The sequence below is a fragment of the Notothenia rossii genome (genome assembly GCF_949606895.1).
Source record: "Notothenia rossii genome assembly, chromosome: 2".
Lineage (NCBI taxonomy): Eukaryota > Metazoa > Chordata > Actinopteri > Perciformes > Nototheniidae > Notothenia > Notothenia rossii.
Genome location: NC_136904.1, coordinates 24,872,610 through 24,897,432, shown reverse-complemented (window position 1 = coordinate 24,897,432; position 24,823 = coordinate 24,872,610). Strand labels below are relative to the sequence as shown.

General features: G+C 38.9%; 3 protein-coding genes across 7 annotated transcripts; 2 read left to right on the top strand and 1 right to left on the bottom strand.

The window, feature by feature from the left end:
• The first annotated feature begins 2,181 nt into the window (after positions 1-2,181).
• On the top strand, positions 2,182-13,566 carry ace2 (angiotensin I converting enzyme 2). The gene is made up of 18 exons (XM_079664875.1): positions 2,182-2,452; positions 2,535-2,693; positions 2,846-2,939; positions 3,704-3,847; positions 4,647-4,762; positions 4,870-4,975; positions 5,548-5,645; positions 5,790-5,962; positions 6,608-6,834; positions 7,758-7,902; positions 8,098-8,196; positions 8,900-9,022; positions 9,180-9,358; positions 10,718-10,776; positions 11,471-11,568; positions 11,687-11,803; positions 12,509-12,703; positions 12,876-13,566. Exons 1-18 carry the CDS (start codon positions 2,264-2,266, stop codon positions 12,973-12,975), a joined length of 2,421 nt encoding a protein of 806 aa, XP_079521001.1. The 5' UTR covers positions 2,182-2,263; the 3' UTR covers positions 12,976-13,566.
• Positions 13,436-22,707, bottom strand: LOC307029163 (uncharacterized protein). The gene is made up of 8 exons (XM_079664881.1): positions 22,568-22,707; positions 18,155-18,306; positions 17,920-18,038; positions 16,955-17,051; positions 16,064-16,442; positions 15,513-15,635; positions 15,291-15,424; positions 13,436-14,259 (listed from the first exon to the last, which is right to left on the bottom strand). Exons 2-8 carry the CDS (start codon positions 18,164-18,166, stop codon positions 14,032-14,034), a joined length of 1,092 nt encoding a protein of 363 aa, XP_079521007.1. The 5' UTR covers positions 18,167-18,306; positions 22,568-22,707; the 3' UTR covers positions 13,436-14,031.
• LOC307029162 (uncharacterized protein) lies at positions 18,320-24,733 on the top strand. Of its 5 annotated transcripts, none has more exons than XM_079664879.1 (11): positions 18,320-19,580; positions 20,184-20,400; positions 20,782-20,821; positions 20,988-21,169; positions 21,269-21,484; positions 21,799-22,180; positions 22,382-22,515; positions 22,615-22,854; positions 22,960-23,121; positions 24,279-24,368; positions 24,459-24,733. In XM_079664879.1, the coding sequence occupies exons 2-11, from the start codon at positions 20,287-20,289 to the stop codon at positions 24,627-24,629; spliced, it is 1,731 nt and encodes a 576-aa protein (XP_079521005.1). In that variant the 5' UTR covers positions 18,320-19,580; positions 20,184-20,286; the 3' UTR covers positions 24,630-24,733. The 5 variants fall into 5 exon arrangements, with proteins under 5 accessions (XP_079521005.1, XP_079521004.1, XP_079521006.1 ...); XM_079664878.1 differs by having other exon boundaries at positions 18,321-19,499; XM_079664880.1 differs by lacking the exon at positions 20,782-20,821 and having other exon boundaries at positions 18,321-19,499; positions 22,471-22,526.
• Positions 24,734-24,823: the final 90 nt, after the last annotated feature.

Sequence of the window (24,823 nt, the reverse complement as noted above, 5' to 3'; positions counted from 1 at the left end):
TTTTTTATATCAATATACTGTAGTTTGACATGTCACAGAAGGAAAACACAGTTGTATATAATAAAGTAAATAACATTTAGCTGCTGCAGTTTCAGGGCCCTGGTAAAGTGTCTGCTGTTACACTGCGTGACAACTGTGCTTATCACACTGTGACAAGTCAAATGATCTGCTCTGAAAAAGAAGTACAGGTACAACAAAACCAACAAATATGTCAACCATGCACAGTCTGTACACACTCAAACACCATAAGTGGAAATGCCTGTGTGAGTTGATACAAAATACATAACCCAATGTGTGATCACTTTACTATCAAACAGTATTATAAATAGTTAGAATTGGCTCCAAGCAGAACAGCTTCGACAAAAAAAATGCTGCCTTGCGCATCAGTTGTCGGGATCTACAGTTGTTTTTAGTTTGTTTGCCTATTCTGCCTGTCACATTCAGCCCCTGCATCTGTGTTTAGCTTTACGGCCATTCTTCAACTGTTCACCTCAGACACCTGACTCTCTCATTCACCTGCTCACCTGTTTCCATCGTCCCAGCCCTGTCAGAACCGACATATTCCCCACTCATTTGTCAGGTTGTCATTGTTTCTTTGTTCCCTTGTTTTCCAGCCGCCTGACCCCTGCATCCTGTATGCTGTTACCTTGACCCGCCGGCCTGCCTTTGTCTGCCCCATTCCTGCTACCCTGTGGACTCAACTTGTGTTTGAACATGCCAGTAAGCCTTTGTATGTTCACCCTGTTTCTTGCAGGCATTGTCTGCATTTGTGTAAATGTTGCCTCACACCTGCATGCCATGACAATCAACAATGTATAAAAAATGCCTCACTGACAGCTTAACAAGTACTATTTTCATAAATTAAGTTATACAAATCACTTAACAATGTTTACATTAGGAACATAGCTTCTTGAAACTGTATTTTATACCATGATATTGCTACTTACTTATTTAAGTAAAGCATCTCAGACTGACAAATGTATTAAATTGTTCCTTAAATACAATAAAAGTTACTTGTACTATGTCACTATTTCCATTTAATGCTGCTTTTTTGCTCAATTATTTTACTGCCCTTTTTACTGCACAACATTAATGTGACCGTTTTTGATTTGGTCACTTAGATATGAACTACATTACTGTAAGGAGAGGATGCTTCACTACAGATGTTTCACAAATTAGACAGACTTGAACAATTGTGGGCTTTGTCCACAGGAAGGTGCTGTTGCACCAAATGAAATCCGGGGAATGTAAAACAGGTGCACTGCCTTTTGAGTGTTGGCAAAAACAAATCTCAGTTAGGATAGTTGGACCCTAAAAGGACAAATACAAAAATATGCAATAAGAATGAATCCTAATACTAATGAGGGTCAAGCCAATTAATGAAATGATAACCTGAGGCAAGTTTACTAATTGTTTAAATTGTTTTTTTATTGATTTTTATCAGAGAAAGAGATTATTAAATAATATTTTAGTGTTGTAATGAAATGCAATAATAAACCTTGCCCCCGTGGCTGATCACATCTTATCAGCATTTAGGGCCTAACAGTGCGTGACTTGCTTTTTATCTGGTGCTGGAAAATCTACTGCCACCAGATAAGAGGATATTATTTTTTCCTGTTTCTTTAGCTTTCCCCCTCAAAGTTAATGTTTGTTTAGGAAATGACATGTAGCGGAAGCCAGGTGCACATGAGAATACATCTTTCATCCGCATTCTTAAACTAAAGGTAAGTTAGGGATAATAATAACTTGATTTTTATGAATAAACTTTCAATACAAGGCAAAGTCTCAGCCAGTTTATGATTTTTATGAATAAAATCTTTCAATACCAGGTAAAGTCTCAGCCAGTTTATGATTTTTATGAATAAACTTTCAATACAAGGTAAAGTCTCAGCCAGTTTATGATTTTTATGAATAAACTTTCAATACAAGGCAAAGTCTCAGCCAGTTTATGATTTTTATGAATAAAATCTTTCAATACAAGGTAAAGTCTCAGCCAGTTTATGATTTTTATGAATAAACTTTCAATACAAGGTAAAGTCTTGCCAAATTATAAAATAAATCAGCATTATTAAACATTTCGAAATCATTAGAAACCGTTTTGTCACTGTTCCTCTGAGACATCCTTCCTGTAAATGAAAACTCGGATACACCCTCAGTTATGGCTCTGCTGTCCAAAGGCCAAGGCAGCGCAGAGAAACTGTATAACAGAGGACAGTGTCCCTCCTTCTCACAGTTAGTTGTGTGATTTCATGGAGTTGAAGAGATGTCTGCTAGGGTTCTTGTAGCGTTGCTGGCTGTGTCCTGCACTGTTTCTGCTCAAACAGTTCTGGAGAACCAGGCCAAGGAGTTCCTGCAGAAGTTTGATGAAGAAGCCACTCAGCGTATGTACCAGTATTCGCTGGCATCATGGGCCTACAACACCAACATCAACAAGGAGAACTCAGACAAACTGGTAAGCATTCAGAGATTGAGTAACCACTAATTGACCAATGCTCACAACAATATTTTGATGCAACTCTTTACATTCTTACCAGTCTGAAGCGGGGCAAGTATGGGGAAAATTCTATGCCAACATGTCAGAGGAGTCCCGGAAATACCCCATCAAAGATATCACAGATGCAACAATCAAATTACAGCTCATCTCTCTACAAGACAGAGGCTCTGGGGCCCTGTCCCCGGACAAAGCTGCACATGTGAGATTATTACAATGTTTCATTTCATTCTGTTAAATATGTTCTCTTCATGTTTTTAAAAGCTGCAAAGACACATGTTCTGGACTGCTTCCTCAGTGCTTCATTACCTAAATATTGTATCCTTGTGTTCTCTTTTTTAAATCTGCTTGTAGCTGAGTAAGGTAATGAGTGAGATGAATACGATCTACAGCACAGCAACAGTGTGTCTGAAGGACGACCCCCTTAACTGCCAGACTTTGGAGCCAGGTACTACTCTGTTAATGAGGAGCGGTTACGCTGACGTGGCTGCCTCCTACTGTCGGCCGAAGTCAGATAAAGCAGTTTATAATTAACAAAGCCAATAAGAAAGGACAAAAAATGTATTAATGTTTTTGAACAGAAGTTTTACAACAAGGTCTAACACATTGTAATATGCTTTTTATGCTGTTTAGTTGTTTTATTTATAACAAAAAACACATTAAAATACAGGTTTGAGCGTCAAAAGTAACTGAGTAAATTCATTCAGATGCAATAATTAAGTACTTTACTTCAGTATATTGATTGCATGCTTTTGTGTTCTTACCTATTGCTCATTTCACTCAACTTTATGTATGTGACAGCTATTGGTCATTGTTACTTTTCAGTAAGATTTTACATAATTTATTTTTATTAATGAGCTTTTTAAAATGCAATGCATTTTTAGAGACAAAACTATTTGTCCCCAGTTTTTTTGGCTCCCTCTCATGTGTCAGACATCTGGAAGTTATATATATATATATATATATATATATATATATATCCAATAATAATAATATAATATATGTAGTAGTTCAGATTTATGGGCATATGTTATTTTCTTGGTATGTTTTAACCGTCATCATTAACATCACTGGCTAAACTACCAAACTGTTTAAAAAGTATAGCAGGTCAAACCAGCTCCAATATGACCTGTTGAATCAGTTGTAGATTTGAGGGAGAAACAGACATGTATACATGTACCGTCAGTGATTTGTGTGTTGCTCTGTTCACAGGCCTGGAGCATGTGATGGCCAACAGCAGGGATTACTCTGAGCGTCTGCATGTGTGGGAGGGCTGGAGGAGAGAGGTGGGGAAGAGGATGAGGCCGATGTATGAAGACTATGTGGATCTGAAGAATGAAGCTTCCAAACTAAATGGTGATACATCATAATTTAGGATGTGTAATTTCTCAATGTTTGAATGACATGTGCTGGTTCATTCTGATTTGATAGTTAATGGAGCTTAAAGCAATGCTCTTTCTTTAACTCGGTAGAAAAACCTTGCCTATGGATCTGAATATGGATAAAAGCTAATAAACATACATGACAGGTCCTCTCTGTGGGGAAAACTTCTGTAGCAATGGAGAGTCAGGACACAAAGAGACACGAGGAGAGCTGGAGCTTTGATGTCAAACACTGATGGTTTATTTGGAGCTTCGACCGGAGAATTCAAAAGACAAGTCATAGAGCCACGATCTGACCACACGGATGAGTTGCCACAATCAATTCTGAAGAACTCTACCCGAGATCCATGTATTTAGCTAGTTCAGAGAGAATAATCAACATGCTGCATAACAAAATAGAATCATAACACCTCTATCACCTGACACCAACAGGCAGGAACAGGGAGAAAGAACACTGAGAGCACAGCAGCCAAGGTTACAGGTGCGTGTGCTCAGTCAGGACCAGGTCAGGACATTATGAACTGATAAACTGGGTCAAAGTTATGGGCCTTGGAAAATATTTCGCCAACACTCTCAATAGCTCTTGTTACACAGTTTGTCATACCTCTAACTCATGTAATACCAGCAATGCCACCATGCAAAAGGGATTGGGTTACAACCATCAAAACAAAACTCTACAAAACAACAAAACTCTTTTTATGTAAAGTTTACGTAAACTGAAATATGACTTCTTTTTTTTCCTATTCTTGATCTTTTTCCCCACACTGCTACAGGTTTTCAAGACTACGGATCTTACTGGAGATATAACTATGAGACCATCGAGGAGGACCCTAAGTACAAGTACACCAGTGATCAGCTGATGGGAGATGTCCGTTCTGTATACAAAGAGGTACGCGTCATATTAGAGGATTTGTGTTTCAAAGCTTCTAGAGTAATTTGCAGTTATGGATTGTATGAAGTTATTACCAACATATAATATTGTTTTTTTCTTAACAGATCATGCCCTTATACAAGGAGCTGCATGCCTATGTGAGATCCAGACTTATGGAGGTCTACCCAGGACACATTGAGGCAGAAGGACCTCTGCCGGCCCACCTGTTGGGTGTGTTTCTCTTGCTTCTCCAAACACAAAAAGATAGTATTCAAATAATAGAATTGTACGAAAGGGGTCAGTTTTAAAGTAGTAGAGCAATTTGCAAAGTCCAACATGCAACAAGAAATCTGTACTGTAACTCAGGTGTGCAGAATGATATTATCAGAAATGACATCAACAAATGACCTTACAGTGAATGCAACGTCACGATATAAAGAATACAGCTTCGGAGCTGTACCATTTGATTGTTCATTGAAGTTATAAGTCACAATCTGTTCATTGCTCTATTCAGAACTGCTACTACCACGATGAAAAGTCAGAATGATAGAAATGCCTTATATGTGCAGTTTGAATTTGAAGAGAGGCTGTGATTTTGAGATGGGTAAAGACATAAATCTGATCTTTGTGAAATTGCTACTTAGTGATTTGTTTCTTTGTTCAAAGCTAAGGACACTGGGAAAAGGAAAGAGAAATGCAACAGATGTAACATAATGTATATAGAGAGTTGAGCTGAAACTGAAGGAAGAACTTCTTAGTGTGTACTTAAAGTGAAAACAATAATTGTTGTGTTAATTGTTCAGGTGACATGTGGGGAAGATTCTGGACCAACCTGTACGTTCTGTCAACCCCTTACCCTCACAAAGAAGATATTGATGTCAGCAACACTATGGTGAAAGAGGTGCAGTACAATTACTTAATCAGTAATGATGGTTTATCCAAAAATATATACCAATGCATACAGTGATAAAGGTGAACAAAACCAAGATATTTAAATCCTCTGTTGGAAGAGAAACTGTCTCTCACATGTCCATTCGAATTTCAGGGCTGGACTGAGATTCGGCAGTTTAAAGAAGCAGAGAAGTTCTTCATGTCTGTGGGCCTGTACGAGATGTTCCCCAACTTTTGGAATAAGTCCATGCTGTTAAAGCCTACAGATGGAACAAAGGTTGTTTGCCACCCCACAGCCTGGGACATGGGAAACAGAGAGGACTTTAGGTAGGAGAAATCCACAGACATGCACATATACCATCCTCATATACCGTAGTATCAGATAAAGAGCCAAATCTATCACCATCTCTGTTGTTGAAGTGGCTGATTCCAAAAGCTTTTATGTGCAGTTACAAAAAACACGAATTGAAAGCGAACACTTAACATTTATCTATATTTAAAGCATAAAACATATTTATCTAAAACACAAACAGCTGTTTTAAAAGATTTACAAGGTTCATTTGCGCTGTGTTTTCAATAATCTTATCTTACTGGCAATCAGTACATTGGAGCAGTATAAATGAACATGCTGGAAAACTTATGTTGATTAATCTCTTAGTCATTGTTTCTTGCTGATAAAGATAAGCAAAGCTTTATTGTTGTTAATTATTATTCCATATCATTTCCCAAGCACTGGCTCGTTCAGAGGTTGGAATGTTTGTAGCACCAAAGCAACGTATACAATATATTTACAAAAAAAGGCTTCAGTCTTGGTTTGGATTGAAATGGCTCAATATCTTAAACACTTTTGGATTCAGTTTGTTGCACCTGACTCCTCACACATGCAGTGCACAGGTTGTTTTATTGACTCTATATCTGATATGGCGTCATGCTAACTGCTGACATGAACATATTTCGTTGCAATATCTTCAGGATCAAAATGTGCAGCAAGATCAACATGGACGACTTCCTGACAGTGCACCACGAGATGGGTCACAACCAGTATCAGATGGCTTACCGTAACCTGTCCTACCTCCTGAGGGACGGGGCCAACGAGGGCTTCCATGAGGCGGTCGGAGAGATCATGTCCCTCTCTGCTGCGACGCCCAAACACCTGATGGGCCTCCATCTCCTGCCTGCTGACTTTACTTATGATAATGGTACCGTACATTACATTGACAATTATCAAACCATATAAATAGTTGTCCTCCAAAACATTAAAACTGCTATATTCAGTACTTTTAAAATAACACAGGATATAAGGTGACTATGGGCCCTTGTGTGTTGAATCTGAATAAGGTCCAGATTCTGAGACACAGACATATGTGTCTGTCGCTCTGATCAGTTGTTCAGCTACACTAACAGTTAAGTTAGTGTTAGCTAACAGCTGTCCATAACCAAATTTAAAGATATGAATAAATCTTGTTTATGAGTTATGAGCCAGACAAAAGTTATAACATCTTCATAGGCTCTCAGTTACGCTGCTCCTTAACCCCTACAGAACATTCTGTAGATAAATGGCTATCCACAAATAGGTGGTTAAAATAATCTGGTAACTTTTGAGTAACCCAGTCTTGTAACAACACTGTTAATGCAAGTATTTAGTGTGGCCAAAAGCTATGAAAGTCACCAAACTGCAGAAACAATATGAAATTGTTTCTTGGAGGTGGCAAACACATAGACAATTCATAAAGAATCACAGCAGGTATGAGTAATGTGTTCCTGGGTGCTGCCCTCAAGTGACATGCAATTAAAATAGCTTCAGCACCGTTGGGCCACCATGACAGAGTCGTCACACCCTGATTCACCTGTTTACTGGGGCGAAACCAGATAATAAAGCATAACATGACCTTGGGCTCTCTGCTAACTTTTATACAAACTGTCATCTACTTACAGTGCCTAACATAGGTGTCATAAACAGCATATCAGACCTAGAGGGGTAACACACTGAAGTGTTTTCAAAATTAGAATTGTGATAAATGCCCTTTCTAAAGTTCAGAGCTGAGGTTATTGACTTGACATGCAACTTTCTAACCATTTTCTCTCTGTATATTATACATTTTTCCTGTTTTTTGCCTTGCAGAAACAGAGATTAACTTCCTGCTGAAACAGGCGCTCACCATCGTGGCCACGCTGCCGTTCACCTACATGCTGGAGGAATGGAGGTGGCAGGTGTTTGCAGGGAACATCACCAAGGATAATTGGATGAAGCGCTTCTGGGAGATGAAGTAAGCACAGACTTTCATGCAGCTTCTTTAAATATTCCAGCTAATTATGCAGTCAGTGAAAATTCACAGGTCTGATATGATTACAATCAAATATAGTAATGCTATTAACACACTGCAGGCAAGCATTGTTGCTTGCCTGCAGGTCTGAGGTTACATCATCAGTCTGTATGCGTGCTGACTCTGTTCCTATGACAGGAGGGAGCTTGTGGGGGTGGTGGAGCCAGTGCCGAGGGACGAGACCTACTGTGACCCCCCTGCTCTGTTCCATGTTTCCGGAGACTATTCTTTCATCAGGTAAAGATGTTAGTCTTCACGTCAAGACAAGTAAAGGCAACACCTGGATTTATTTCCAAATCAGCTTTTGAGGCTACTGTTTTCAGTGGGATCAGTTTGTTCTTTTAAACTTATTTTTAATTAAATTTGATGCAAAGGTACACCTTATCCCAAGGAACAGAGCCCTTTCTGAACATCTTATATCCCTAACATTTCAAAATCAAGAACGTTTCTTCTTTTATCGGATAAACATACTGCCCTTATTAGTTGTCTATACGGTTCAGTTCTTCCCAAAATATTACCTATACGAGTCTGGACCACTCACATTGCCACTATCATTGGCACAGTAACCAAAGCTGGAGGGCAGAGAGTGAACAACAAAATCTAAACCTTCAGTAGATTAAAACATGCGCTCTTTGAATGTAAGCTTTTAATGGTTATGTCCGTTGGCTGCATAAGAAAAAGGAAGTACCTTAGGAAATAGTATGTTGGTATCCTTTTTGTATAACGTTTAGGAATGTAAAAATTGGATCCAGGTTGAAAACATGACCTGTCTCTGTGTGTGTGTGTGTGTGTGTGTGTGTGTGTGTGTGTGTGTGTGTGTGTGTGTGTGTGTGTGTGTGTGTGTGTGTGTGTGTGTGTGTGTGTGTGTGTGTGTGTGTGTGTGTGTGTGTGTGTGTGTGTGTGTGTGTGTGTGTGTGTGTGTGTCTGGTCGTGAATACAGGTACTTCACAAGGACCATCTACCAGTTTCAGTTCCAAAAAGCGCTCTGCCAGGAGGCCGGTCACACAGGATCTTTGTCTACATGTGACATCACCGATTCTAAAGTAGCAGGAATCAAACTGAGGTACAGACTTAATGTATTTTGTTGATTGTCCATATAACAGTTTGAAATCAAATAAGAGATAATTTCATATTTCAGTTTTTGCTGTAGCACATTACGTCATTGTGGTAAACATGTAGTTATACAGTCGTAATTTATGTTCCTCACTGTTTTCTGTTAGGAATATGTTAGAGCTGGGAAGATCCAAGTCCTGGACCAGGGCTTTGGATACGATCTCAGGGGACGCTAAGATGGACGTCCGCCCCCTGTTGGACTATTTCCAACCTCTCCATGACTGGCTGAAGGCAGAGAACAAGAAAAAGAACAGGAATTTAGGCTGGAAGACAACAATAGACCCTTGTGAGTACAACATTTTCAAGAGTATTACCACTAAATTAAACTAAATGAGTGAGAGCTTTCAAGTCTCACGCATTTGACACACGCATTTCACTCCATTCACACGCTCACACGCCACACCTTTCTTTCCAGGTTACCGCCCACCAAGTAGCGCCGCAATTTTGTACTATGCTTGTTTGAGACGCGTGCACTCCACTAGAAAGGCCCCCCCCGTTGACATTCGCGATACAGAGGGCTTCATACTCCACCCCCCCCCCCCCCCCCCCCCCCGTTGACATTCGCGGTACAGAGGGCTTCATGGGAACTTTGAAGGGAGCCAGAAGTTGGAGTACCAAACACCGCTGCCAAAATCTCACTCTGAAACTTGAGAGCCCTGTAAATGAATTTGAAAAAGGTATATGTACTTAACATTTTGAATAATATTCGTATTAACTTTTATTTAAAAAAAATGAATACCACTATTATGTCTGTATGGTTATACAGTAGTGCCACCGCCACCAGCTGGTTAGCTTAGCTTCACACATGGACTGAGAGCAGTTAGCCTGGCTATGTAGCAGCATATAAATCACGTATTAACGCATTATATATTATTTGTTTATCTTGGACTGAAAGGGAAAAAAAAGTTGTCGTTTTAAGAGATATTATTCTTCTTACTCAGTAATTCACCATGTCTTCACAAATGTTTTCAAGGCAACCAAAGTTTTTTTGTTTTTCTACTTTTATACATACCACTATATAGTCTTAATGGGTGAGTTTCAGTTTTGTTTTATTAATTTCCCAAAATGCCAAACTATTACACCTCTCTTCTTGTTTGCATGGTTTCCTGCACATCAAATTAATCTGTCAAATCATGTTTATGAGCATTTAAGTCCTCACTTAACACAGTTAATTGAATACTTTTGGATAGCTTCTTGAGAGGCCTATACTGTATACTGTATGCGTGGACAAACTATCACCTCATCATTACATTATAACTGTGACTAAGAGAGGAACTTTTTGAAGAAGTAGAAAAAACACAAACTTAAGTCACTGCTGTTTTCATGACATATATTGGCATGACCAAACCACAGTAAAATGACTAAAATGCCCGTTTCCTGAGAGAACTGTGTGATTGCAGCAACTCAATTGTTCATGACTAATAAGCAATAATTATTGTAATGAATCAATGCCCTAAGAACTGAAATAATTGAAATGTTAACTTTGGCGCTGTCACTGTCTGTTCATGTGACCAGACATTGGTAGCTATTTCATGATGCCTTCAAGAGCTATGGCAGTTTAAGTGAATTAATCTATGGCAACCATATTTTGCAAAAATGAATAAATAATACGTTAAAATAACCTTTTGATTCTTTTTTGTAACAGATTCAGGGAATGCAATCAAAGTGAGGCTGAGCTTGAAGGCTGCTATGGGTGATAACGCTGTGAGTATCATTAATCATTATCAGAAGTGTTATTATTACAGGATAAGGGTTACAATGTCTTGCTACACGTGATGTGAAGGTTGCCCCTTTGAACTTCAGTCAGTTTTATCAAAATACTCAACTATAATGTGTTTCAGGTTCTGAAATCTTTACATTGGCTTCCAGTCGGCCAAAGAATCGATTTTAAAGTATTATTGCTAGTTTTTAAATCATTATTTGGTTTAGGACCAAAGTATATTGTTGAACTCCTACATAATTACGAGCCATCAAGGTGCCTCAGGTCTTCTGGGACGGGTCTGCTATCGGTTCCGAGAGTAAAAACAAAACATGGAGAGGCAGCATTTAGCTACTATGCCTCGACACTCTGGAACAAACTACCCAAATCATGCACGTCCGCAGAAACGCTTACTATTTTTGAATCGAGACTAAAAACATATATCTTTGGCTGCTTTTAATTGAGCTGCTCATATTCGCACTACATTACTGTATGCCTTTTAAACGTATTGTATACCTGTGGTGTTTATTTGTATTATTTTATTATCTTTGCTTTGTAATGCCTGTTGTAAAATGCCATTATATGTGTTTTTTACTGTATTTATTCTTTAAAAGTATTTTAATTTGTTTTGTAAAGCACTTTGAATTGTCGCGTACAGAAAAGTGCTATATAAATAAACTTGCCTTGCCTTGCCTTCAGTATTCCTGGAACAACAATGAGCTGTACCTGTTCAAGGCCAGTGTTGCGTACGCTTTGAGGCAGTACTACAGCCAAAAGAACCAGACCCTTCAATTCACGTCAGTATCATCCTGGGACCATGAAATATGAAAACACTCTATGCTATGTTCTGTTTTAAACTGACATTGGTTTGTTGCCACATGTTTTGAGTGGGTTTTCTTGTTTTTTTGCCTGCAGAGCAGAGAATGTCCTCACGTATCAAGAGACTCCCAGGGTCTCCTTCTACATTGTGGTCACCGATCCAGCAACTCCCACCACATACATCCCCAAGGCTGATGTGGAGGCTGCTATACAGTGAGGCATTCAACACACACACATGTATTTTGATAAAATACTGTATTTGATTGCAATATTACTTGGTTTGTTTTACCTGAATGTGTATAGGACTAAGAAGCTGTAATAGTCAGTCAATTGACATGTACTGTGATTCATTTTCAGTCACGCTTGTTCTGGAGATCGCAATCTTTGTGTCTTCTACTTTTGTCCAGACTGAAATATCTGATCAACAGTTTGATTGAATTATTTTGTTATCCTGTCATGCACCGATGGTGACCGACCCTCACGAGTCAAAAAAACAGTAGCAGTGGTCAAGCATCCAATTTCATACCAGAACACTTTAGTTTTGTCTCAAACTAAATACTCTGCCTTCCCTCCAAAGCCTAGCAGATACAATTTACCAATAAAAGGCTCATTCAAGGCTCAAAAAAGCACAACTCATATTATTCAAAGTCCTCCAGATAAAATCTCAACAAACATGTAGGTCAATTTACTAAAAAGGACATTCGATATGTTCTTGTAGACAGAAGAGTAAAACCAAAGGTGAAGCTCATTCTGAATTTCACCTCACTTACACAGCAAACAAAGCAGAGCTGTTTGCATTCAACAAAAGGGTAATGCTTGAATAGCTTCCTGCTGAAATTGATCAACTCAGTGTGTCCTTTCTCCAGAATCAGTTAAAATGAAGGAGCAATAATAAACCTATTTCGATATTGATCCCAGGTTAAGTCGAGGCCGAATCAACGATGCCTTCCAATTGGATGACAAGACGCTAGAGTTTGTGGGTATCCTAGCAACACTGGCCCCTCCCGTGGAGCAGCCAGTGACGGTGTGGCTGGTTGTGTTCGGGGTTGTCATGGGAGTGGTGGTGCTCGCAGGCGTCTACCTCGTCGTCTCTGGTGTCATGGAGCGCAAAAAGTGAGTGTTAGATTCCAAACTGTGACCCATTCCTACCATTTTTCTACCAATATATCTTTTTTGTACGTATCTTGTCTTGATCTGTAAAGCATGAAAAGTGCTATATAAATAACGTTTATTAAAAACTTCATTAATAACTGTGAGACATGTTGTGCTTCTGGTGTGTTTGTAGGAAATCTACAAAGACAGACTGGGCGGAGAATCCCTACGAACACGATGGACAAACTAACAAAGCTTTTGAAGAACATGAAGATGAACAAACTGGACTCTGAATCCGATGATAATCAGAGGGAAGTCCTTAATGCTCTTAATAAAGATCAAATAACTACTACAATATGCATTTTAAATATACTTCCATGTGAATGTACATATTGTTATATTCATGTATTTTGATGCATGAATATTATACTTATTGTATAAACAATATATAGGCCTAACAAGTCCAACCTAACAACGCTTAAATAATTTTGGCTGTGGAGTAAACCTTTATGCAATAATGATGGACATTTATCTTGTCTTTTGGACAAAATAATGTATATTAAATAAACTGCAGTATCATGCATTTCAAATTCATGGTGGTTTATAGGAAAATAATAATTGTTTTGTATTTGTTTTAAATATTTTATATTCTGCAAAATGCTTTAATGGTCAGACATGTTTTAAATAATGTTTGATGCGTTTGCTTGTCTTAAAATAACACATTTAAGTATCTTATCTTCCAAACATTGGTGGTTAGGGTTTTAACACTTTTATTGTTGTAAGATGCATAAAATACAAGGGTTTACCAGTGTATTCCAAATATCAAAGTATAATAATCCATGTTGTACATCTTAATGTGTTGCTAATAAATTATAAAAGAGTAAGCATTTTCCAAATATCATTTGTATAAAGTATATACACATAATTATACAGTACATATACCATGTTTATAGTTTATATATATTTTTTAAATGTTGCTCATCCCTCGATGATGTATATTTTAAAGTGTTGAACAAATAAAGTTACTATCAATTCATCTTGATACTCAAAATACATTTTTTGACAAAGTTACAGCCCCTTCACAAAAGATATTCATATTTATAAAAACGTAAGTAAAAAACCCATAGAAAAAACCCAAAACACGTTTTATCAGATGTAGTTGTATGATGCATATCTACACACTTCTGCAATAGCAGAATTTGACACAGTGACAATTTGTCACCGGACAAAAAAAAATCTCCCCTCATGTTTCCCTGTCGTTTATGAAAAAGTCACAAATAGAAATCTTAATTTTAAATAGTAAACTTGTCTGAGAACTGAGAATACTCTGATAAGAAAGTGATTATTCATCACTTCTGATTTGTCTGGATGACAAAGAGGAACTGTTCTTCTTCCATCCCTCCATCCATGGTGGCCATCTCCACTGAGTTGGTGGTGTTGATCTGAATAAACCAGCCGCCGTGCAGCGCTGACTCAAACCTCCGCTGTCTCGTGTGGTCGGCCCTCATGTAGAAGAGGAAGGACAGAGTAGTCTCGTCATTCATGGAGATCTTCTTCAGCTTCTTCTTCTCGCACATCTAAAACAACAAGAGACGTCAGAGAGCATCACTGTTCAACATCCTGGTAGTGAGAAGATATCTATGCTTGCACCTATCACAGCCGTTCACAGCATAAAAGCATTTATTATGATTACTTATGTATAAAGTATGTGTAAAGGCCAAAACAAATAAAAAGAAGCTGACAAAGGTCCATATATATCACAACATTCAAGTTAATGATCAATCCTCTCGAATTAGTCAAGAGAAAAAAAGAAACAAAGATATCAATAGCAAATCTTGATTATTAAAAGTAGATTACTGGCCCATAACACAAATGTTCATTGTGTGACATTTGAGACAATTCCGATTCCAACAAAGCACAAGTTCAAAAAAGTGAACCCAAGTCCGAGACCTGACTTAATTACTACAGTTCCTAAAACATTTCTGAGGCCCATGTCCCATTTAGGAATGATTGGTGGCAGCACCTGTTAGAGAGTAACATTTGTGTGAAAAAGCCAAAATGAACAGTACATACAAATGGGTTGAGGGCTGTTTTCACCACATTTCCTGACCTTGAATTAATCTATTTACAGTGTGTCGCATTCCAATGAAAGAAACTCTAATCTGACACTTCTGAAATGTTTTCCTCTGCTGTGTATAGAAAAGCAGTCAACATCTGAAACAAGTTGATCATCGACAGAAACACCACTGGCATTTTAAAATGTAACTCACACACAATGTCTACAATGTTTTAAAGATGGATTGTCATTATTTAATGCATTCGTGGTCTCAGATGAAGAATTCTTATAATTGATTGAATGATCCCGGACATTTGCAAAACTCAAACTGTAGGGAACATAAATGTCTGAACCAAATTTCAATGGCAATCCATCTCAAAGATTATTGATAAAATTCCCTCAAAACCACACAAGTTAGCCCGGTGGTGGCACTAAAGGAAAAGTCAGATGACCACCGAGTTATCTGGGACGTAACTGCCAAACTTCATGGTAATCAATATGGCAGTTAGTTCTGGAAAGTGAACCTGTTCAGCCTAAGTCTCTAGTTATTACCTCCACTTGTAGGAAGACGCGCTCTGCTTCCTTGTAGCACCTGAGGAAGCAGTTGGACTTGCTAAAGTTTAGGACCACTGGCATTCCTCTGTCAATGAGGCTGGTCGACTTGTAGAGGTAGATGGTCATCTCCTCTGAAATAAAAACAAACATTAAGAAATAAAAAACCCATCTTTGATTACTATAAATGTTTGTTGCTGCATGCTTCCCAAAATGACAAACCTGGATTTGGTGAAGCAAAGAGTCTCTGCGAACAGAGACGCTTGAGGTAACGGTGAGAGGGCACATGTTCGATGGCAGTGTTCAAAGACTTCAGCTGTCGGAAAGTTCCCGCTCCTCTTGAAACTGAGAGTTACACAGAGAACAATCAAACAAAGAGTGTCTAGTCTATAATTCATACCCCTTTTACAAGTAAAAAAGAACAAGCGTGATTAATTCCTCTCTCATAATTGTATCTTCATAAATAATAGTATTCAGTATTATTTATTAACAGTTCTACTAATAGAAGGGGGTTTGCACTGCACATAAGAGATCTAACGTTGCTTTTTGATCAGATGTACGGACCTAATAATACATATGTTACGTTTAACGTTTATAATCCTTTCTCCGAAATGATACAAGAGGATATTTGGAGATCAATGGATGTCACTTCACTGTAAAACGTATTTTTAATCATTTCTCTCTTAAAAAATATTGATCTCAGTGAGACTATTTGTAGAAATATATATTTGAAAGTAAATAGTAGGGAAGGTCAGAGACTAAAACATACTTACCAAGCACGACCTTGCTGGATTCTGACACCATAACAACATCATTAAAGGTACACCCTGTGCCATGACATCCCTGACAGGGGCTTCCAGAGTCGCAGCCCCTCCCTCTCACCACAGAGATGCTGGTTTTCTTCATGGAAATTATGAGCAGATCCTCCCCCTCTCCATACTCCTGGTTTTCAGCTCCACAAACATCTTCCTCTAAACCCCCGTCCTCCTTCCCGTCCTCCTGCTTCACTCCATTCTCTTCCAAGTCTTCCTCCCTCCTCATCTCCATGCTGAAACTGAATATTGTAGATTCCTTGGACACGGGATGTAAAGTATCCTCAGACGGTAAGGACATGTCATTCTGCTCCTTCTTCTTGCCGGCCTTGTGCACCGTCTGAACACCAGAGGAAGTCAAGACCGTCAGACTAAGAACTAACTTCGTGTCAGAACTCCCCCTTAAAACACCTCAATGGACAGCTACCGTACAATGTGTGTTTTAACTCTACCTAAAATGTAGATTGGACGATGTCATGTCATGTTGATATTTTTTAAGTGCAGTTTAAGCTCATGCAATATACAAACTTTGTCACCATTTAATGTAAACATCTGTTAATGTCATGGGAGCTAAGTTAGCCTACACTTGTATGTCCATTCATCCCACTTATTAACAGGATAACAAAACAGGGATACTGTTTTGTAGAGACTCAACAGGATTATTTTTGAATAGGAATTCTGACAACCACATATTATCAGTTTGAGAAAACGAATAATATATAATGACAGTTTATCATTTGGTGAATTTCTCGCTTAAAATAATCACCAAAAATGGACTGCAAAGTATGTCCAAAGCGACAATGTTCAGTTATCTCCGACTATGAGAATAGAGAGGGAAGTTCGTGGACTCACCAGCATCGGAGTATCTTTAGCCAATGTTTGTGCCAACTCCTCGGGTGTGAAATCCTGCAGGTCCATCCCGTTTACCTGCATCAGTTTGTCTCCTCTCCTGAGAAAAACAGAAAACATATGAGACTTATACTAAAGGGTTTTAGTTCAATATGGTCTGCCAAAGTTGGAACAGTTTTAATCATTTCACATTGTCATCGTCAATCTTTCTTGTTTTTCTAGTTTTTCTAGTTTTTCTTGGGAGGAACCGGACTTAGTTGTGAAAGACTTGGTTTGTACATCATCTTATGGAGAGATACCTTAAAATACCTCTGGATCAAATATTTTGAAATGTTTTCCGAGGCTTTAATAAAGAGTCACTTGACTATTATGTCTGACATGTGAGGCCTGAATTGTTTTGTCAGACCAGCAGTCTAAAGTTATACAAATATTGAAGTCACTATCGTACATGAGAAAGAAAAACAGGAAATCACATTTCAGGATGTGAGAGCAGCCAGTATTTGAGATTTCGGTATATTAAATGGTTCAATGTTTAATTAAATAAATATTTGAACCCTTTTAACAATTAATTGTCTGATTATCTTTCTTTAAAATTACATGTTACTTGTTAGACGCTTTTATCCAAAGCGACTTCAGCACTATGGGCAATCCCCTCAGGAGCAATTTGGGGTGAAGTGTCTTGCCCAGGGACACAACGACATGCTGACTGCAGTGGGACTCGAACTTGCTATCCCCTGATTCAAACTTCAGCGTACGAAGTTCAGTGCACTATTCCACTGAGCCACAGCCTTCACCATGACCATAACAAATACTTGTTTAATTTGACTTTGTTTAATCATTGTATTTTATTGTACACTTTACTGGGAAGAGCTCTTTGGTCTGGGCCCGATAGTGCTTTTCTTAATAAAAAAAATGAAATTCTTATTTGCTAGTACAAAACAAACATTTAAAAACTGTATTCTCAATACCTGACAAACGCCTTTTCTCCACTCCCTTTTTTGTACTTCATCACATTTTCGACTTCATACTGGTGCTTCCCTTCATGGATCTGGTGGACGATCAGCACGCCTCCCTTAACTTGAGGATCCTATCATTCAGGAATATATGAACAAAAACAAAATCACCAGAAATACAAAGTCATATATTTCAAAATATATCTCACATATAGCAATGTTGACTAATATGATATGTTGTGTCACCCACCTTCACATCCATGGTGCTGACAGTGTCCGCTGCTAAAAAGACTGAATCCGACCCCGCTAACAGTGCCGGCCTTTTAAATCCTGAAGTGTGTTTGAGCTTCTGCTTTGCATAAGCAGAAGTGGAAGGAGGACTGAGAGGTGATGCATGTGGAACTGATGCCAGAAGAGGAAGTGAATGGAGATTAGTACATTTTCAATCCAAAAGGGGGACATGGTTTATGATTTTCTTAAGAAAAGAGAACTTTCTGATTTCATCAGTTGAAGCTTTTCATTTTAGTGTTCATACAACAATTCATGCCAGCACTGTTTTTGTTATTTTACTGGATGTTCACTTCCTTAGCAAAATTGTTTAAACCCTAAACAGAGGGAAGAGGAAATAACAACCATCAGTTTATTCAAGCTATGTCACATTAGATATGGGAATTACTGGAAAAATATGACTTCCTCTGTGAAAGTTAATATCTCTGTCGTGGATATACAAGTATAGTAGGGTGGTTCTTTAATGAAGTAGAAACAGAAGTGAGAATTAACGCTTCTTCACAAATTGTAATGGTAATATCACATTTTGACCACACTTTAATTTATTAAAAAGTAAATATAGTAAACAATTAATACTTTAAAAACTTTTATATGTGTATTAGCTTAAATGTTCTGCTTGGTAAGAGCGCACCTATCTAGTATATGTGGTTTCTTTCAAACATTTAGCAGTGAAAGACGTTTTCAGATCCTTAACTATTGTGGTAATAACTAAAGTTAGCACAAACACTGTACAAGATGGAAACAGCTAGCCTGGCTCTGCCAAAAGATAACAACATCTGTGGCCTCTACTAACTCACCTATAAAAACACTAGATGTTATGTGTACAATAGCCCCATTTCCAGGGTTCATAAGTTAGACTATTTATTTGCTAGCAAGAGGAACTTCCTTGTTGACACATTCAGGATATTACATTACATGTCATTTGTTAGACGCTTTTATCCAAAGCGGCTTACATACATTCAGTACTGGGCAATCCCCACAGGAGCAATTTGGGGTGAAGTGTCGTGCCCAGGGACACAACGAAATGCTGACTGCAGTTGATATAAGTCAACCAGTGGAGACTCTAGGCCTAAAAAACGTTTTTATTATTGGGGTGAGTTGTGTCACACACAAACAAACACACACTCTGAAGCTATTTCAAGCTTTTCCCTGTTGAGCCAGTGAAGTCGAGCTAAATCTGTAGGAGCGGAGGTGGATTGAGTTACATCAGAAGCACATGCCACTATCGCAAAGTTTCAGGATCACCACCGTCCACTGCAACACGATTTCTCTCAGAAGCTGGCACAAGTTGATAATCCAAACTTAAAGTAGGTACTCTGATGCCCTAAAATGTATGTACCTGATATTCTGCTTGATGTCTGACTGCTGAGAAAAAACATTGTTAACAGGTGAAGGTGATGAGTAATGTTGACCTCTGTGGTGAATTTCACTTGTTTTAATACGTTATTTGAGTATGAGATAACTTATGATTAAAAGCATGTAATGCATTCATTAACAAACTATTTAAAGTTACCAGATGAAGCTTGGCATTGCTGTTGGAATTTATATTGTTGTGTTTTGAGTTTTAGGAGCAATTCATAGAGAGTTCAAAAGTGTCTTAAGCTTTGGTCAATGTGTTTATTTTATAGAAACTAGAATGTCAGCAGTTATCTGAAGCACATACAAACTGATTACTAATGTTTATTGTTCATTACGAATTAAAATACAATAATATGAAAAAGAAACATCTATTGTATTACTTCGATTGATTATTATGGGGCTCCCTTAAGGTGGGGTGCTGTAATATTTGAAAGAGTTTGCGTCTGAGTTGTGGAATGCACACTGCAGGTGACCTGATACATCAAAGTAAACTACCATTGAGTGAAAGTGAAATGTTACCGTTTAAGGAACTGACTCTGGTTTCAAAATAGGCTATGAAAGTACTACAATTTTCCCATGCTTGTTTATACGGGACATCTAACACATATTGTGGGTTTGTGTGTGTGTTTCAGATGGTGATACTCGATGTCTTAATAATAGGGGGTGGCCCTCATGCCTTGACCCTTGCCACCTTGCTATCCCACCCTGACCCTGATACAAAATCAGACCCTGGACATGTCTCACCCCTCTCCATCTCCCTCTCGGACCCTGAGAGGGCTCAGACCAACTCAGAGACATCCAACAACAAACGCTGCAGAGGCAAGAAGAAGAAGAAGAGGGCAACAGCAGGTAACTGCTTGACCTCACTTACTAAATCCTATCAGATACAATCTTATATTATGAGATCAAGTTTCTGAATTAAGAAGATTCATTGCTCTTCGTCCCATAATACAGTACACGGAGTGTTTTTTTAACTTTGTGTACACATTTTTGTCAGTCAGTCATTCTCTCTTATGTTGTTGTAATATTTATAATTTATTTTAGTTTTTCATAATTTTGACTAATTATTTCCTCCAGTCATCATTTTAAATGTAAGTTCCAATCATAAGTATTTGTATGATACCTAAATGTTAACTGGCTGAGTGTAAAACAAATAGTTTTGAATTAACCTGAGATTCAGAACAAATTGTCCTTTTTTCACTTCTTTCATTCATTAAAATTGAATCATAGTCGTCAGGTGTTGAATCTGAGGTCTGGAACCAGAAACCAGGTTACCTTACAAATAAAACACAAAATAAATGAATCACCTATTGTTACTGTAACTACTCTACTTCTGCATTTTAACTTGCATGAAATTAACAAAGGTAAAACACACTTCTGCTTCCCTTTTTGCTCTCTAAGGGGCTTCCCTATTAAGTTCATATGTCCTTTGGCAGGCCTGACATTTGAGGAGTGCCTAACAAAGTCAACACCAGGGAGGGCCGATTGCCCCCCGCTGAGTCTCAGAGTGGTAGATTCCTATGGGGAGTGGACCACTCTGTGGGAGAGCCAATTCACAACTCTGAACATCCCTCACCTGCGCTCACACACACTGGTGCACACAGACCCTCTCAATAAGGTATACACACTATCAACTTACCCTGAAGTAAAACAAGGAAAGTGAATCTACAGTATGAGAATTAATACATATGTGTGTGTTGTTGTTGTTTTTTGTCAGAAAGCACTGCAGGAGTTTGTTTTAAAGTTGGACCGTTCAGCAGAGCTTCACAGTCTTCCAGACCAAGTTTATATTCTGGATGAAAATGCATTTTTTAATGATATGAGGCTCGGCAAGAAGGAGAGGAAACGTCTCAACATCGCCTCAACTCTCAAAAAAAGTTTGTCCTTCAGTCTGCCAGGAACCAAACTAAGTGTGGATTTCTTTAAAGATCAGGTTAGCGACACAGAGTATTTGTGTGTGTTCTGCATGCAATGTTTAATGTTAACATGTTTCTTTATTGAATAAAAGCAATCCCTAAAGCATGCATACTGTAGCTGTATCTTTGTTGTTTAGAATTTGCTTTATGCTTGTTTGTAGTTTCTCTTAACTAATTTGGAAATCTTGAGTAAAAACAAAGGGGATTGTGGCTGAGGACAATGCTCAGGAGAAAGTTTTGAGGGATGGACTGGTTTGGGTCACAGCATGAGCACCTACATCTGATAATTGCTATTTTCTGAATTGTTAAGTGGGTGGTTGTGAACCTGCAGGTGGAAAGATACAACTTGGACAAAGTGCTGGTGAAAGGAACAGTGGAGTACATCAGCCCTCTGCTGGATGACGAAGAAAAGGGGGAAGAAGAGACCGAGTGGATGAAACAGGGTGATGACATAAGAGTGACCAAGAGGAAAAAAGTAAAATATTTTGTAGTCAAACTTCAAGAAGGCATCAAACTTAAAGCCCGCCAGGTCGTTATGGCTACAGGTCCAACCCGCGCCCAGATGGCAAACATCCCTTCATGGGTGAAAAACATTGGAGAGAGCTACCCAGAGGAGCGTCTGCAACACACTGTGCACCTGATGCACCACCTGTCATCTGCTAAGCAAAAACTTAAAGATGATGAGAGAAAGAATGAGGCTTTTCACTCTCAAGGTAAGTCAGCTCTCTTCTGAGGGTTATGCAACATTACAATAATACAGAAAAGCTTTGCAGGGAAACAATGTTTTAGCATTTAGGATTCAGTAATACATTGCTTTCACCTGAGGTTACCATGCTTCTACATGTTTCATTTCATATTTGGTCCCCAGTCTCTGCTGCAACACTTTCCTTTACAAGTACTGTGTGTGTGTCTAGAATTGTGTGTAGTGTGTGAGGCAGGGCAGAGAGTAATGGTAGTTGGTGGAGGTCTGACCAGCGCTCATGTCGTCTCAATTGCCCTGCAGCAAGGTGCCAGCCATGTGACATGGGTTATGAGGAAGCACCTCCAGGTCTAGTGAAAGTGTGAAACTGCATGTAGAACAACTACAACTGAAAATATACCTGACTTCCTCCAGCACAGGTATCAGTCTTGATTATGTATTCCACAGTTGAAGCAGTTCGATGTGGGCGATGTGGAGAGCTTGGTGGGCCGTTACTCCCACGTGGAGCATGGTATCAAGATGGACGGCCAGGCCTACCTGCGGCAGTTCTATAATGAACGCAGTCTCCACAAACGGCTGGCTATGATTCTCCAGGCAAGAAAAGGAGGGGCCGTTACCCCCGAGGCCTATATCCACCTACAGCCGTTCATCCTGAGTGGAAAGGTGGACGTGAAGACTTACTGTCAGGTAAAGGTGCATCCCAAAGGGTGTAAGATTAAAGGTGTAGTGAATTTGAGAAGGTAAGGTGAGGTTAATGGAGGGTTTTTACCTGAATCTCATGTAACTTTCCAGGTGAGTGAAGCCAGCTGGTGCTACAGGAGCCAGGCGTGGTGTCTCTCCCTCAGCACCGGGGCCCACTGGTCTGGAGATATGATCTGGCTAGCCACCGGCTGCAAACTTGATGTCAAACAGGACCCGCTGCTTTCTGAGGTGATGAAGGAATTCCCCGTTCAGGTAGGTTGGGCAATCAAATGTGTATGTAATGTGCGTTTAGGATCAAAATACAATTACAAAATGATTAAAATGACTTAAAGGATGGCAACATACGAGCGATGTACAGTTGCAAGAAAAAGTATGTGAACCCTTTGGAACTACCTGGATTTCTGCATAAATTGGTCATAAAATGTGTTCTGATCTTCATCTAAGTCACAACAATAGACAAACACAGTCTGCTTAAGCTAAAACCACACAAACAATTATATGTTTTTATGTTTTTATTGAACACACCATGTAAACATTCACAGTGCAGGGTGGAAAAAGTATGTGAACCCTTGGATTTAATAACTGGTTGACCCTCCTTTGGCAGCAATAACCTCAACCAAACGTTTCCTATAGTTGCATATCAGACCTGCACAAGGTCAGGAGGAATTTTGGACCATTCCTCTTTACAAAACTGTTTCAGTTCAGCAATATTCTTGGGATGTCTGGTGTGAATCGCTCTCTTGAGGTCATGCCACAGCATCTCAATTGGGTTGAGGTCAGGACTCTGACTGGGCCACTCCAGAAGGCCTATTTTCTTCTGTTGAAGCCATTCTGTTGTTGATTTATTTCTGTGCTTTGGGTCGTTGTCCTGTTGCATCACCCATCTTCTGTTGAGCTTCAATTGGTGGACAGATGGCCTTAAGTTCTCCAGCAAAATGTCTTTATAAACTTGAGAATTCATTTTTCCGTCAATGATGGCAATCTGTCCAGGCCCTGTGGCAGCAAAGCAGCCCCAAACCATGGTGCTCCCTCCACCATACTTCACAGTTGGGATGAGGTTTTGATGTTGGTGTGCTGTGCCTTTTTTTCTCCACACATAGCGTTGTGTGTTCCTTCCAAACAACTCAACTTTGGTTTCATCTGTCCACAGAATATTTTTGCCAGTAGTGGAACATCCAGGTGCTCTTTTGCAAACTTCAAATGTGCAGCAATGTTTTTTCTGGACAGCAGTGGCTTCCTCCATTTTATGACCAACTTATGTAGAAATTCAGGTAATTCCAAAGGGCTCACATACTTTTTCTTGCAACTGTATGTATGTATTAATGAGGTCATTTTCCATGGTGTAAACTTAACAAGGCAACATTAATAGATGCATTAATTGTTTCGGGTTTGTTTGTCCTCTCATGAAGGTGATAGACGGTTGGCCGTGCATATCAGAAAGCTTAAAGTGGACTGAAGGCTGCCCGCTCTACCTGATGGGGCAGTACACTGCTCTTCAGGTTGGTCTTCAACAGAGAGTTTTGGCGTTAAAAAATAGTGTCACCAATCAATCAATCCCAATGTTTTACAATGTGTTTTCCCCTGTACAGGTTGGACCACATGCAGTAAACCTTGCCGGTGGTCAGGCTGCAAGCATTCGAATCGCCAAAGACATCATGCGGGGTCAGAAAGAGCACCATGCTGATGCTTCTGAACTGAGTGGGGAGAAATCAAAAACTGAAGAATATATCCAACAGATGCAGGGCCTATTATGGCTTTAGTGTTAGACCAAAGAATATTAAAACAATTCTTTAATGATGCTGTAAAACTGACTTTGTTTTTCGGAACTATCACACCATTCAAATAAACACATGTTCATCTTTAATGGCTGAATCCAAGTTATTTAACATTAATTTGAGTTACATTTACAAAATCTATATAGCGTCTTGTGTTTCTCATCCATCTGTTATATTAG

Coding starts and splice junctions, on each gene's coding strand:
- LOC307029162 (XM_079664877.1), top strand. CDS start 20,184: ATGGTGATACTCGATGTCTTAATAATAGGGGGTGGCCCTCATGCCTTG. Junction 20,401..20,987: donor GAAGAAGAGGGCAACAGCAG/GTAACTGCTTGA, acceptor GTCCTTTGGCAG/GCCTGACATTTGAGGAGTGC. Junction 21,485..21,798: donor TGGATTTCTTTAAAGATCAG/GTTAGCGACACA, acceptor GTGAACCTGCAG/GTGGAAAGATACAACTTGGA.
- LOC307029163 (XM_079664881.1), bottom strand. Junction 16,443..16,954: donor CTAAAGATACTCCGATGCTG/GTGAGTCCACGA, acceptor TCTGGTGTTCAG/ACGGTGCACAAGGCCGGCAA. Junction 15,425..15,512: donor CTTTGCTTCACCAAATCCAG/GTTTGTCATTTT, acceptor TTTTTATTTCAG/AGGAGATGACCATCTACCTC.
- ace2 (XM_079664875.1), top strand. CDS start 2,264: ATGTCTGCTAGGGTTCTTGTAGCGTTGCTGGCTGTGTCCTGCACTGTT. Junction 6,835..7,757: donor TGACTTTACTTATGATAATG/GTACCGTACATT, acceptor TTTGCCTTGCAG/AAACAGAGATTAACTTCCTG. Junction 11,569..11,686: donor AACCAGACCCTTCAATTCAC/GTCAGTATCATC, acceptor TTTTGCCTGCAG/AGCAGAGAATGTCCTCACGT.